The sequence below is a fragment of the Neovison vison genome, chromosome 6 (assembly GCF_020171115.1).
Source record: "Neovison vison isolate M4711 chromosome 6, ASM_NN_V1, whole genome shotgun sequence".
Classification (NCBI taxonomy): domain Eukaryota; kingdom Metazoa; phylum Chordata; class Mammalia; order Carnivora; family Mustelidae; genus Neogale; species Neogale vison.
In genome coordinates, this window is record NC_058096.1 from 93,203,354 (window position 1) to 93,216,540 (window position 13,187).

The 13,187-nt window shown below is 35.8% G+C and overlaps 1 protein-coding gene across 1 annotated transcript in view; it reads left to right on the forward strand.

Annotated features, from left to right (window-relative positions):
* The window catches only part of LOC122910098 (EGF-like and EMI domain-containing protein 1), a 176,437-nt gene that overhangs the window by 137,940 nt on the left and 25,310 nt on the right, over nt 1-13,187 (forward strand). Inside the window, 2 exon segments of the mRNA XM_044254816.1 lie at nt 7,259-7,378; nt 9,355-9,477. Of these exon segments, the coding sequence (XP_044110751.1) occupies nt 7,259-7,378; nt 9,355-9,477 (243 nt within the window).

Consider the following 13,187-nt stretch of genomic DNA (forward strand, 5'->3'; position numbering starts at 1 on the left):
AGCTTTTAACTTCTTCTGATATATTTTGTACTATGAATCTGTCTCTTAGCACTGTTATAGGTTTGTCCCCCAATTTAAAAAAAAAATATTTAATTTATTTATTTGACAGAGAGAGAGTGCATGTAAGAAAGAGCACAAACAGGGTTGGGGAGGAGGGCAGAGGTAGAGAGAAGAACAGACTCCTCACTGAGCAGGGAGTCTGATGCCAAGCTCTTGATCCCAGAACTCTGAGATCATGGCCAGAGCAAAAGTCAGATGCTTAACTGACAGCCATCCAGATGCCCTTGTTACAAATTTTTATGCTGAATTTTCATTCTTATTCAGTCTGATGCTTTTTTATTTTTCCTTGGGACTTTCTCTTTGACCCATAGATTACATAGAAGAAATGACTTGTTTAGTTTTCATGTGTATAGAGATTTTCCTATAATCTCTGTTATCAATTTGTCAGTTGATTGCTTTGTGGTCAGAGAATACCTTATATTTAACTTCAATCTAGAAAATTTTTGAGGTTTGTTTTATAGCTTAAGATGTAATCGATGCTGGTATATGTTTTTTGGACACTCAAAAAGAATGAGTATTCTGCTGTTGTTGAGTAGAGTGTCAACTAGATCTTGTGGGTTGATGCTGTCCTTGACTTCTATCTTTGATGGTTTTCTGTCTAGTTGTTCCATTATTAATTGGTGAAAGTGTGGTGACATTTCCAACTATAACTGTGCATTTGTCTCTTTCTCCTTCATGTCCATCAGATTTTGCTTCAGATATTTTATAATTCTGTTGTTTGATGCATATGTCCCTAGTATTATGTCTTCTTGGTGGATTGACCCTTTTATTATTACATATTGTCCCTTCCATTTCCGGAAATTTTCTTTGCATTGAGGTAGGCTTTATTTGACATTAATATGCCACTCCTGGGATGCCTGGGTGGCTCAGTTGGTTGAGCAGCTGCCTTCGGCTCGGGTCATGATCCCAGCGTCCTGGGATCGAGTCCCACATCGGGCTCTTTGCTCGGCAGGGAGCCTGCTTCTCCCTCTGCCTCTGCCTGCCTCTCTGTCTGCCTGTGCTCGCTCTCTCTCCCTCTCTCTCTGACAAATAAATAAATAAAATCTTTAAAAAAAAAAATGCCACTCCTACTTTCTTTTGATCAGTTTTTGCATGCTATATATATTTTCCATTATTTTACTTTAGATCTGTCTATATCATTATATTTGAAGTGAGTTTCATGTAGACATTATACAGCTGGTTCATTTTTTTAACCCATTATTCAAATCTGGACCTTTTAATTGTTATAGAAGGCCATTTACATTTATGTAATTATTGTTATTGTTTATCTACTATTTCTTTTTTATGTTTATTGTTTTGGGGTTTTTAAAATTTTTCTATATTGTTTTCCTATGGTTACTTTAACATTTATCAAAATTCCATTTTGTTTTATTCATAGCAGTTTTGAGGGAATCTCTTTACATAACTTTTCATAGGTTTACTGGTTCCCTCAGGTATTACATTCTGTATAACTAACTTACCTACTGATGCCATAATTTTACCAGTTCAAGTGAAGTAAAAATCCTTTCTCTTTACTTTTCTCCACTTATATATATATAGTTGTTCAAATATTTTTTCTGTGTTCACCTAGAATCACATTAAACAATATTATAATTTTTGCTTCAGCCATTTAGTGTTATTTAGAAGATTCAAGAGGAAAAGGAAAGTTTATTGGATTTTTTCTTACTTTTGCTCTCTTTTCTCCCTGATATTTTATAATTGGTTTCTTTTTAATCATTTCTATTTAGAAAATTTCCTTTAGATGTTAATTTCGAGTAATAAATTCCCTTAATTTTTCTTTATCTGAGAATGTCTCAGTTTCCCCTTCATTTCTAAAGAGTAATTTTGCTGCATATAAGATTCTGGGTTGTTTACTTTCATTAGATGAAAAATGTTTTCACTTTCTCCTAGCCGTCCTGATCTCGGATGAAATATCTATTACTTTACATTTTTCTTAACAAATAAAGTGTTACTTCTCTCTCTCACTGCTTTAAAGATTTTTCTTTTACCTTTTCTTTTCAGAAGTTTGATTAGAATGTGTCTTGGTGTGGACTTCTTTGAGTTTAATTTGATTGGGCTCTACTTAATTCCTTCGATCTGTAGATTTATATCTTTTGCCAGATTTGGGAAATTTTCACCTTTATGTCTTTGGACACATGTTTAGCCCCACCTTATTTCTTTTAGCCTCTAAGATATTAACACTGCCACAATATTTTACACTTGTTGTATTTCTGTAGGTCTGTAAGGCTCCATTCTTTTTGTTTCTTTCTTTTCTCTCTTAAAAAAAATTTTTTTTTCTAGTCTATTGTTTGTTGTTCAGTTGGGTAATTTCTATTGCTCTGTCTTCCAATTCACTGATTCTTTTCTCTGTCCTCTCCATTCTAATATTTAGCCTATCTATTGAGATTTTCTTTCTCTCTCTCTCTTTTTTAAAGATTTTATTTATTTATTTGACAGAGAGAGAGAGATCACAAGTAGACAGAGAGGCAGGCAGAGTGAGTGGGAAGCAGAATCCTGCCAAGCAGAGAGTCCAATATGGGGCTCAATCCCAGGACCCTGAGATCATGACCTAAGCCGAAGGCAGAGGCTTAACCCACTGAGCCACCCAGGTGACCCTCTTTTTTTTTTTTTTTTGAAGATTTTATTTGTTTATTTGAGAGAGATAACATGAGTTGGGGGAAGGAGCAGAAGGAGGCAGAGAAGCAGACTCCCTGCTAAGCAGGTAGCCTTACACAGGGTTTGATCCCAGGACCCCAAGATCATGACCTGAGCTGAAGGCAGACGCTTAACCCACTGAGCCACCCAGGTGCCCCTCTATTGAGGTTTTCAGTTGTTGTCTTCTTCACTTCTCAAATTTCTTTTAGGTTATCCTTCAAATTTTCTATTTCTTTGCTGAGACTCTATTTTTTCATTTGTTTCAAGCATGTTTGTAATTGCTCATTAAAATAATTTTAGTTGGCTTATTTAAAATCTTAGATAATTCTAACATCTCTAAAATCTTGGTGTTGGCATTTATTGATTCATTTTTTCAATCTTTTTGAGATCTTCCTAGTTCTTGGTATAATGAGTAATTTTCTACTGAAGCTTGGAAATCTTGCATATTATGTTACTAGACTCTGGATCTTATATAAACCTTATATTTAGATGCTTTCCTTTGACACTACTCTGGAAGGGGAAAGAGGGTGGAGGAAAACCACTTTTACTGCTCACTGTGAGTAGAAGTGTACCACCACCTGACTTCTAATGACTCACAAGTAGGAAGTGTATGCCTCCTTACTTCTGTGCAGGATCCAATTCTAGCTCTCTACTGGTACCACTTGGCCAGGAGGTGTAGGTGTGCCTTTTTACTCTTCTCACGTGGCTTTCATAGACATCATGATAGGGTGGCCTCATCATCAGATTGTGGTGGAAATCTTGACTCTCTGATTTGCCTCCTCTGATGTCACCCCAGTGGGAAGGGGAAAAGAAATACCCAGTTACAGCCTGTTGAGGGGGAAAGTCTAGGTTCTCCCTTCAGTCAGTGGTGTTATAGGTGCAGATTTTTTTTTTTTCTGTGGTGTCTGGCTATAGCATGACAGTCATTTTCTGAAAGTTTTCTGCCTTGTTAAACTGTCATTTTCCTAATCCTTTGACTAGAGAATCCCCTTCCAAAATTTGAATTATCCTCTATCCTCTATCCTGCTATCCTCTGCTTAATATTGCTCACCAGACTTCTTTATTTAAATTGCTTAGTCCTTTTTTTTCTGTCTGCTCTTCATTTTGGATAATTTATACTGCCAAGTTTTTAGTTCAATAATTTTCTAATTATTTAATCTGCTGATAATACCAGTTAGTGAACTTTCTATTTCAGATTTTATATCCCTCTGCTCTAGAAGATCCCTTTGATAGTTTTTTTTATGCCTTCTATTGTTCTTCTCATTAAATGCATATTTTTCTTTAAATCATGAGGCATATTAAATTTATTTATAGTGCTATTTTAATGTCCTTATCTGCTGATATCATCATCTCTATTATTTCTGTTTTTATTAAATGAATTTTCTCCTGAATATGGGTTATATTTGATTATACTTTCACATGTTTATTAACCTTTTATGGGATTTTGGACATTATTCATTTTACATTGTTGAATGCTAGCTTGTTTTCTCCTTTAAAAAGTATTGCATTTTCTTTCTGGATGCCAAGCTAAGTTACTCGCAGATCTGTTTGATCTGTCAAATGCTGTTTTGAATGTTAGGGTAAATCTAGAATAGACTTTACTCTGGGGTTAAATTGGTTCTACTATTGAGTCATGGTCCTTTGGGGATCTTTACTGAAGCTATAATATGTTAAACAATATTTCCCCACTCGGGCTGCTAAGAACTGATTCCTGGCCCTCTGCATGCTTTGGAAATTGTTTGGCTTACAGCTTCCTTAATTCTTCTTTGTTCTTGCTTGGCCTCATGGAGATTTACCCTGTCTAGATATGCAATAATATTTAGTCAAAGATTCAAGAGGATCAGTGTACAGACTTCTGGAGTGTTTTGTATTTTTGTTTTTGTTTTTTCTTTCTATATAACACTCTCTTCCCCACCTCTGTCTGCCCCTTCTAGCACTCCACAAATTCTAATTTCCTTGATAATCATGAGCTCTGATTTGTCTCTTTAATTTAGCAGGATCATTGAGCTCTCTTTTGGTTTCTATTTCTGAGCTGTAACCCAGAAATGGTCTCCAGCAAAACCCAAAACAATAATATAGCTTACTTTTTTTCTCTTCACTCAGGGTTCCCATTCTTGTGCTGTTTATTGTCCAATATCTATAGTTGTTTCATGTATTTTTACTCTAGTTTTTTAGTTGTTTATGGTAGAAGGTAAACCCAATCATGGTTACTCTTTCATGATCATGAGCCAAATTTGAGTAGTGCTATTTAAGTGCTACTATAAAAGGGTACTCTACACAAAAAACATCATAAATTTGACTGGAAATATTATTTGTGTCCCACATGCTACTTTTAAATGTCCTTCTGTGTCCTGCAGTTGAGAATAAAAATTGTAAGTTTTACCAAATTCTACATTATAGAAGTTTTGCTTTATAGTTCTTCCATGCTTAATTCAAGTGGCTTAAGACTACAGTTACAATCAGTCCCTGAAACAAAAGGGACCTCTGATAGCAGTAAGGCTTACTATAGGGAGGTTATATCTAGTCAATTTCTGGAGGAGTAAACCTTATTTGGAAACCTGGGCATCAAGAAGGCACTAGGGCAATAGATGATTAAAGTACATTTAGAAAAGAGGTTCCCAGAGACAGTAGCTAATGAGAAGAACATATCTAAGATCACTGTAATCTACTTTGTAATTTTGTATCTGGTGGGAACGACCCCTCATTTTCCAGAGTTCTGAGAAGTATCTATTCCATTGCCCTGAGAGTTGGTAGTGGGCAATATAAATTAAAGGAATTAAATTTCTGTTACTAATGTAGCTACATAGTATCTTAACTTGTGACAAAACATACAGATGTAATAAAGAAAACAAAACCAAAAATGTCTATCAAATTTTATTTTGTGTGAAGTTGGGGGACACACTAATTCTGCAGTGCGTTTTACTCAAATATAAGAGTTTCTTAGAAAGCTCATACTGGTAAGAAGTAACATAAGGAGAAAGGGAACATGGAAGTGTAAAAAAAGAAGGAAGGTAAAGATTTGTATATAAATTAATGAAGTAGATGATAGAGAAACAAGAAAAAATTAATAAAACCAAAAGTTGTTTTTAAAAAAAGGTCAACACAGTTGACAAACTTTTGGCTAGATTGGCAAAGGGAAAAAGAAAGAAGACTCAAACGACTAAGATCAAAAGTGAAAGAGTAAACATCACTGCTGACCCTAGGAAAATTTTTTTTTAAAAAGAGAAATGAGAAGGTAATACTAGACACAACTGTATCACAACAAATTACATAGTTTAGATGAAATGAACAAATTCCTAGAATGACAATTACTGCTGGAATTAGATTCTGAAAAAAGTAAAAAATCCAGTTAGATTTATCATAAAGAGATAAAATTAATAATTTTGAAGCTCCCCAAAAAGAAAATCTCAGGCCCAGATAGTTTCAATGGTGAATTATACCAAATATTTTAGAATTATTCCATATTTTTTACAAACTCTTCAAAAATATAAAAGAGAAGAGAACACTTCCCAATTCATTCCCTGAAATCAGAATTACCCTGATACCAATACCAGACAAACATATCACAGGAAAGAAAACCACAGGCAAACATATTTTATGAATGTAGATGTAAAAATCCTAAACAAAATATTAGGAAACCAAATCCAACAACATATAGAAGGATTATATACCATGATCCAGTAAGATTTATCTCAGGAAAACAAGGTTAGCTCAACATCTGAAACTCAATTAATACTATATACCATATCAATAGAATTAAAACAAAAACTACATGATTATCTCACCAGATGCAGAAAAAAAAAAAAAAAACACTTAACAAAATCCAGCATCTTTTTATGATAAAAGAACTCAACAAACTAGAAATAGAAAACTACATCCTCAAGCTGATAAAGGGAACCTGTGAAAAACACACAGCTATCATTACACTTAATAGTGAATCCTGAAGGCTTTCCCCCTAAGATCAGGAAGAAGCTAAGGATGTCTGTTCACGCCACTTCTATTCAGCATTATACTGTAGGTTCTACAAAAGGTTCATTTCAGCCTGGAAGATCTGACCTGTATTCCAACTCCATGACAGCTATGGCTAAGACTCTCCCATGTTGCTTCAGCCTGACTTCTCCTCACACTGTGGTTGTTCATCCAAAAGCAAAAGTAACCCAGAGGAGGTTTTTGCCTTTTAGGATGCCCAAAGGAGTAGAGAGGGTTGAGAGAGAAGGAGAAAATGAAAAAGGGTATGATATATAGAGTTCATGCTGACTCTGTTGAACTTTGGGTATCAGAGTGCAAAAGCCGTGCTTTTGAGAAGAGCGAATTCAAGTAATTCTCCTTTTGGCCCTGATCCATGTTTATATTTGTTTAGATTTTGGAGTTGAAATCACAAAATGGGAAATTTTTTGTGGAATTAGTTCCATCTGAGTGTGAGAAAAGACTTTCCAGAGTCCTTACAGTCTTTATATGAGAAACCCCATGGTCCCAGTTCCCTCTTTACCTTCTCCACACTTCCACTTTGTATATCTTTCTGAAGTTAATGAATTATAAACTTTCACTGTTTAATTGCTTTCAGAGATGGATCCCTGCACAGGTGGGAATGGATGTGCCCATATCTGTCAGAATGAGAATGGTGTGACCAGGTGTGTCTGTTGCCCAGGGTACCAGTTGTCTAACGACAAAAAGGCCTGTGGAGGTAGGAGGTTGAAACTGATGGCTTAATTGTGTAATTGTTTGATATTTTGTGGTAATTCAGTTTTGAATAGTCAGAACAGCTAGGAGAAAGATGTTTTCATTTATGCTTTAAAAAGAACATTTATATTCTTATTTGATTGTTCTGAAAGGTATTTTTATGAAACTATGAAAACTCGGTGAAATTTTTAGTTACCAAAAAAATGGTCTGGTATAATTTCAGAATTAATGCCTTTTGTTTTCTGTTTCTCATTATGAAGTGAATTCCAGAATTAATATTCAAAATCTTCCATAACTACACAGGGAGTTTTTTTTATTATAGCCTACAGAAGGTGGGGGATAACCTTTGAAATGCAAGTATGTGCAAATGAGTGTTCTCAGAAGTTAGAAATAATTAAAACCAAAAAGAAAGAAACTATAAATACAAGGTTACATATTTCTTTTTCCTAGAAATAGCAAAACAGACATATTTCAATTCAAAGATGAAAGTGACAAATTACTCCATAACCAGAGCTAATAACTGAAATCATTCCTGTGGGACAGTCTTTGTTTTATTAACTTTGGAGAAATCACAGAATCCTTCATTTTTATCATGACATTTTCATGAAATGAGAAAGAGTTTATTTGGATTAATTATGAAAATACCAAAATATTTTCTGACTTATGAGATGGATAAACACTTTGAGAAACTGAAAAAGAATTAGATACAAAAATTACTGTTTAGGGGCACCTGGGTGGCTCAGTTGATAAGCGTCTGCCTTTGGCGTATGTCATGATCCAGGGTACTGGAATGGAGCCCCACATCAGGCTCCCTGCTCTGTAGGAATCCTGCTTCTCCCACTCCCCCTGCTTGTGTTCCCTCTCTCACTCTCTCTCTCTCTGTCAAATAAATAAATAAAATCTTCAAAAAAAAATTACTGTTTAGTTGTTTCTTTTTTTCTTTAAACCAAAACTAAGATACAATTTTCTGTTGATTGTGTTCATATACTTTTCTGACAGAAAACATTTCTGCTTTGGTCCTCTGTTCACATAGCTTTTGCTTAACTTTTCTGGCACAGAATAGGATCTTACCAAATATTTGTGGAGAATTGACAAATATATACATATATATATAGATATGTGTGGAGATGACACACAGGATAGTACAGGAGGAAGTATGAGTCAGGAAAAATGATGTTGAGACCTAGCGACATGAAGGGAGGGAGCAGAGACTACTTGAGTTATAGAAAGAAGTTGCACTGAATGGAACTGGCTCTCAGTGTCAGGAGAAAGAGAGGGCATTCTTTTTTAAATGGCACTGCCCCATGGCATTCAGGTAGAGCATACGCCATGGATTGCTACATATGAAGACCCCAATTCTCCCTTGTCCACATGTCCTGTTTACCTTAAATCAGGGAGATACTATTTTTGGTTAAGAATGTGTAATATTTGATGGGGCATCTGAGGGGCTCAACTGATTCCGTGTCTAACTCTTAGTTTCAGCTCAGATGATCTCATGTGACATGAGATGGAGCTCCACGTGGGGCTCTGTGCTCAGGGAGAGTCTGCTTAAAGATTCTTTCCCTTTACCCCTCCCTCCATTTATGTGTGTATGTGTCTTTTCTCTCAAATAAATAAATAAATAAATATTTAAGAGGAAAGGAGAATGTGATGTGTATTTCCAAAGGCAAATTACAATGACTTCTACCTGTATTATTAGGGAAAAGATAGAGTATATTTTTTAGTTATTTCCTTTTCTTTCTCCCAATTTAATAAATATTAGTAGGTTCTCATAGATAGAAGCGTTTGAGAGCATTAGACCAACATTTAAATCAATATCATTAGCAGTTTACTTGCAAATATGGTACTTATGTGGTATTTTACTGTTATGTTTGATGTCTAGGGTTGAAAAAAAGAATACTTCAGATAATTTTTATAGTTTACAGATAAATCTTAATTTGAGCTCTGAAGACATAGCTGCTGTATATCTTTTTTCTACAGATATGAATAAGCATGCTGAAGGGCTGGCTCCCTGCAGCCATCGCTGTGGGAACACAATAGGTTCTTTCATTTGTGCCTTCCACCCTGGCTTTGAGCTGGAAGCTGATGGAAAGCAGAGTTCCAGTAAGTGGCAGCAAAAGAAGCCCACAAAATGTGTAGCATTTTATAAGTATTAAACAAGAATAAAAAAAAAAAAAAGAACCACATTGAATAAATTATCAAAGCAGAAGCTCCTGAAAATGTTTTCCATGGGGGTGGGTAAGAGTGGGATCTTAGAGAGTCAATTATCATATGGTCTCACTTACTTGTGGAGCATAAGAAATAACACAGAGGACATTGGGAGAAGGTGTGAGGAGAAGGGAGTTGGGGGAAATCAGAGGGGGAGACAAACCATGAGAGACTGTGGACTCTGAGAAACAAACTGAGGGTTTTGGAGGGGAGGGTTATGGGGGCTATGGGTGAGTGGTGGTGGGTAGTAAGGAGGGCAAGTATTGCATGGAGCACTGGGTGTGGTGCATAAACAATGCATCTTGGAACACTGAAAAAATAAAATTAAATTAAAAAAAAAAAAAAGAATAAACAGATCCAGTAAGCTTGTGGGCGGGGCGGGGAGGGGGAGAGAGTGGGATCTTAGAAGTCTAACACCCTCATTGCAGTTTGAGGAAACAAGGGCCCAGAATTGATAGAAAACATTCGGCATAATAAACCACAATGTAGATAGCAAGGACTGTCTCAGGCCTTGTGACTTGGGGCTCTTCTGGACCCACAGCTATCCTTTGTGAAAAGTCTGCCTACCTTCATCATCTCTGTTATGCAATATTTATTGAACACTAATAGCTCCAATGTAAAACTCAAGGAGTCTTGAAGTACCACACCTGACACATTGGATACTCTAATGCGTACGTTTCCCATCATCCTTCTCCCTTTCCTGCTTCTGTTCATTTCCAGCACGCCTCTTCTCACTGCATTCTTATGCTCGTTCTCACTGCATTCTCTTTCACTGGCTCATCCCTCTACCCTTCTCCTTCTTTTTTCTCAAAACAAAATGATCCTTGTCATCTAACCTTAGTCTTTCCTCACCTTGCCTCAGTTATGCAATTTAATATATCTCTTATAAAAAGAGCTATATATATATATTAAATTTTATAAATATGTTAAATATAAATATATTGAATATATAATAATATATAAATATATTAAATATATTATATCCCTGCCCCCTCTCTCAATGTCCAACTTATATTTCATTTCTCTTGTTCCTTTAACTACATGTGAATATATCAAAATATGTATTCAACATCTCCACTTGCTTGACTGAAAGACATTACAAACTTGGCAGGCCCCAAACAGAATTGCTGATTTCCAGTTTCAGTTCCAAAGATGCTCTTCCCAGTTCACACCTTAGGGAACTATAAATTCAATGTCAAAGACAAAAACTCAATGACACAAAATTAATAAGTGCCAGCTCTGAGACTTGAACTGGGGTCTTTAGGCTCCAAACACACTGTCCTTTCAACTTTCTCATGTGTTTGTCTATGTTGTATATCTACTTATCAATTTAATCAAGGAAGAAGAATAATGATAGTGATAGAATAAATAATTGTGTGTTCTTCTTTAAGATTTCTCATGAAGAGACATTCTTAAGGTCACTAAATTCTCCATTCTCTTCCGTTGCACAAAATGCTATGTTTCTTTAATGCTTGGATTGTTAATGTAGCTTTGAGGCCTGATGGTTTATTTCTATTGCTTAAAGACAAGGCAGTTTTGCTATGCTGATATTTGTCTTTTAAAGAGCAAACTAAATAAGACAGGGGAGAAGAATTAACTACTAATTAGGATACAACTTCTAAGTGAATCTTTTCTCCCAGTGCCCTGAGGAGTCCTTTCAAGCAGAAATGTGGATGGGTTTTTCTTTCTTATTAATATTTTGACTTTTCAATGCAGTCAGGGGTTTAGGAGATGAGTATACCTTACAAGTGTATAAAATAAAATCTCTTGCAATCTGACTGTGCTTTTTCCGTTATCATGAAAGAGGGGGCCATTATTGCTAATGACTTATGAGGTACAGGCTTTCTGCAGAATTTACTTGGGAAAGCAATTTGCCCCAGAGTTGAATACATTTGGTAGAAGTATATTTTTACATTTATTTCCCTTATGTGACTATTTGGCTAAGTTCTTTATGTAGCTCTCACCAGACCTCAATATTTACTAACTGACATAGAAAACTTTCTTGGTGAAAACTGGTGTTTTGAGTTGCTTCAAAACCTGTAGGTGGAGTAAGTGTTTTCAGAACATGGTGATGTTTAAGAATGAATTAGGTGTCCTTCAGATAAAAGTACATTCTAGGAAAAGATTGTCCTACCTTTTCCCTAGGAAAACAATATTTTGGACTTCTATAATTTCTCCTCAGAGGCTCTCAAACCCTGTATAACATAAACATTAAATCTTCGTGGAGTGCAATAAATGAACTGTTACTATTTTGTGATTAGAAATGGGAAGATTACAGATCCAGCATGGTTAAGCCCTACCCCCAAATTATCAAGCAGTGTATAGTTGAACTTAAATTCTATACATATTTAACGTATATTTAATATGTTGAGTAGTAACGATTACTACTGTGAGAAACTAAAAGGATCATTTTTTAAAGTTTTTTTTAAGTATATATATATTTAAAGTAAGTTGGTTGAAGAATTATTTACACCTGTATCAAGAACACAAAATCTCAGCTTACTTCTAATGGGCAATTATAGATGTAAGTATGCACTTTTTAGTTCCATGCATTTTTTAATAAGGTTATAACAGTGTAATTTATATTTAAATTAAATTACCATCAGCAGTCCTAGAACTACATTGTCCACAGGAAATAACAAGAATATGACCCCAAATTTAAAATGTCTCCCTAAAGAGTATATGTTAACGTATTGTAAAAATATCAGTTCTCTTCATTATTTCAATCTTTCCTTTAGGTTTCTAATTTTCCTCTGTGCTAAAGTAACTGTTTCTAAACCCAAAGGGGTTCTTATTTTCAATAATAACTTGATTAGCATAATCCTTCTTTTGTTTATTCAATCACTTAAAACCCATTTTAGAACATCTGTTATGAGGGTGCCTGGGTGGCTCAGTGGGTTAAGCCGCTGCCTTCGGCTCAGGTCCTGGGATCGAGTCCCACATTGGGCTCTCTGCTCAGCAGGGAGCCTGCTTCCTCCTCTCTCTCTCTCTGCCTGCCTCTCTGCCTACTTGTGATCTCTCTCTGTCAAATAAATAAATAAAATCTTTAAAAAAAAAAAAAGAACATCTGTTATGAGTTCAGTAATGGAAGATGATGATGGCACAGGAGGAGGAGCACAATGACAGGGGTGGGCCCTGCATGCTCTGGGAGCACATAAGACAGCTGCCTACTGTAGAGTAGAGGTTGGGGATCAGGGAGGGTCTGTGCTATTACTGTACAGGAACTATGGCAGATATCTAGGCAGTTTGAATGGTAGTATAGACCTTCAAGGAGTGCCACAGTCACAAGCGGCCTCACCCTGTTCTTTTCTGTCTCTCTTCTTCAGGTGTTAAGAATGTAAGGAAAGAACCAATGTGGACACTCTCATTAAGAAGAGTCCAAGCAACAAAAATGAAGAACAATAGTGGTCAATGGTGAAAATAGCAGAGTACCCAAATTCCATATTTTTAGAAGATTCTATTTAGTTATTTGAGAAGAGAGTGAGCAGGGGGAAGAGCAGAGGGAAAGGGACAAGCAGACTCTGTACCGAGAGCGCAGAACCTGAGGCCAGCACAGGATCTCACAACCCTGAGATCGTGACCTGAGCTGAAATCAAGAGTTGGAT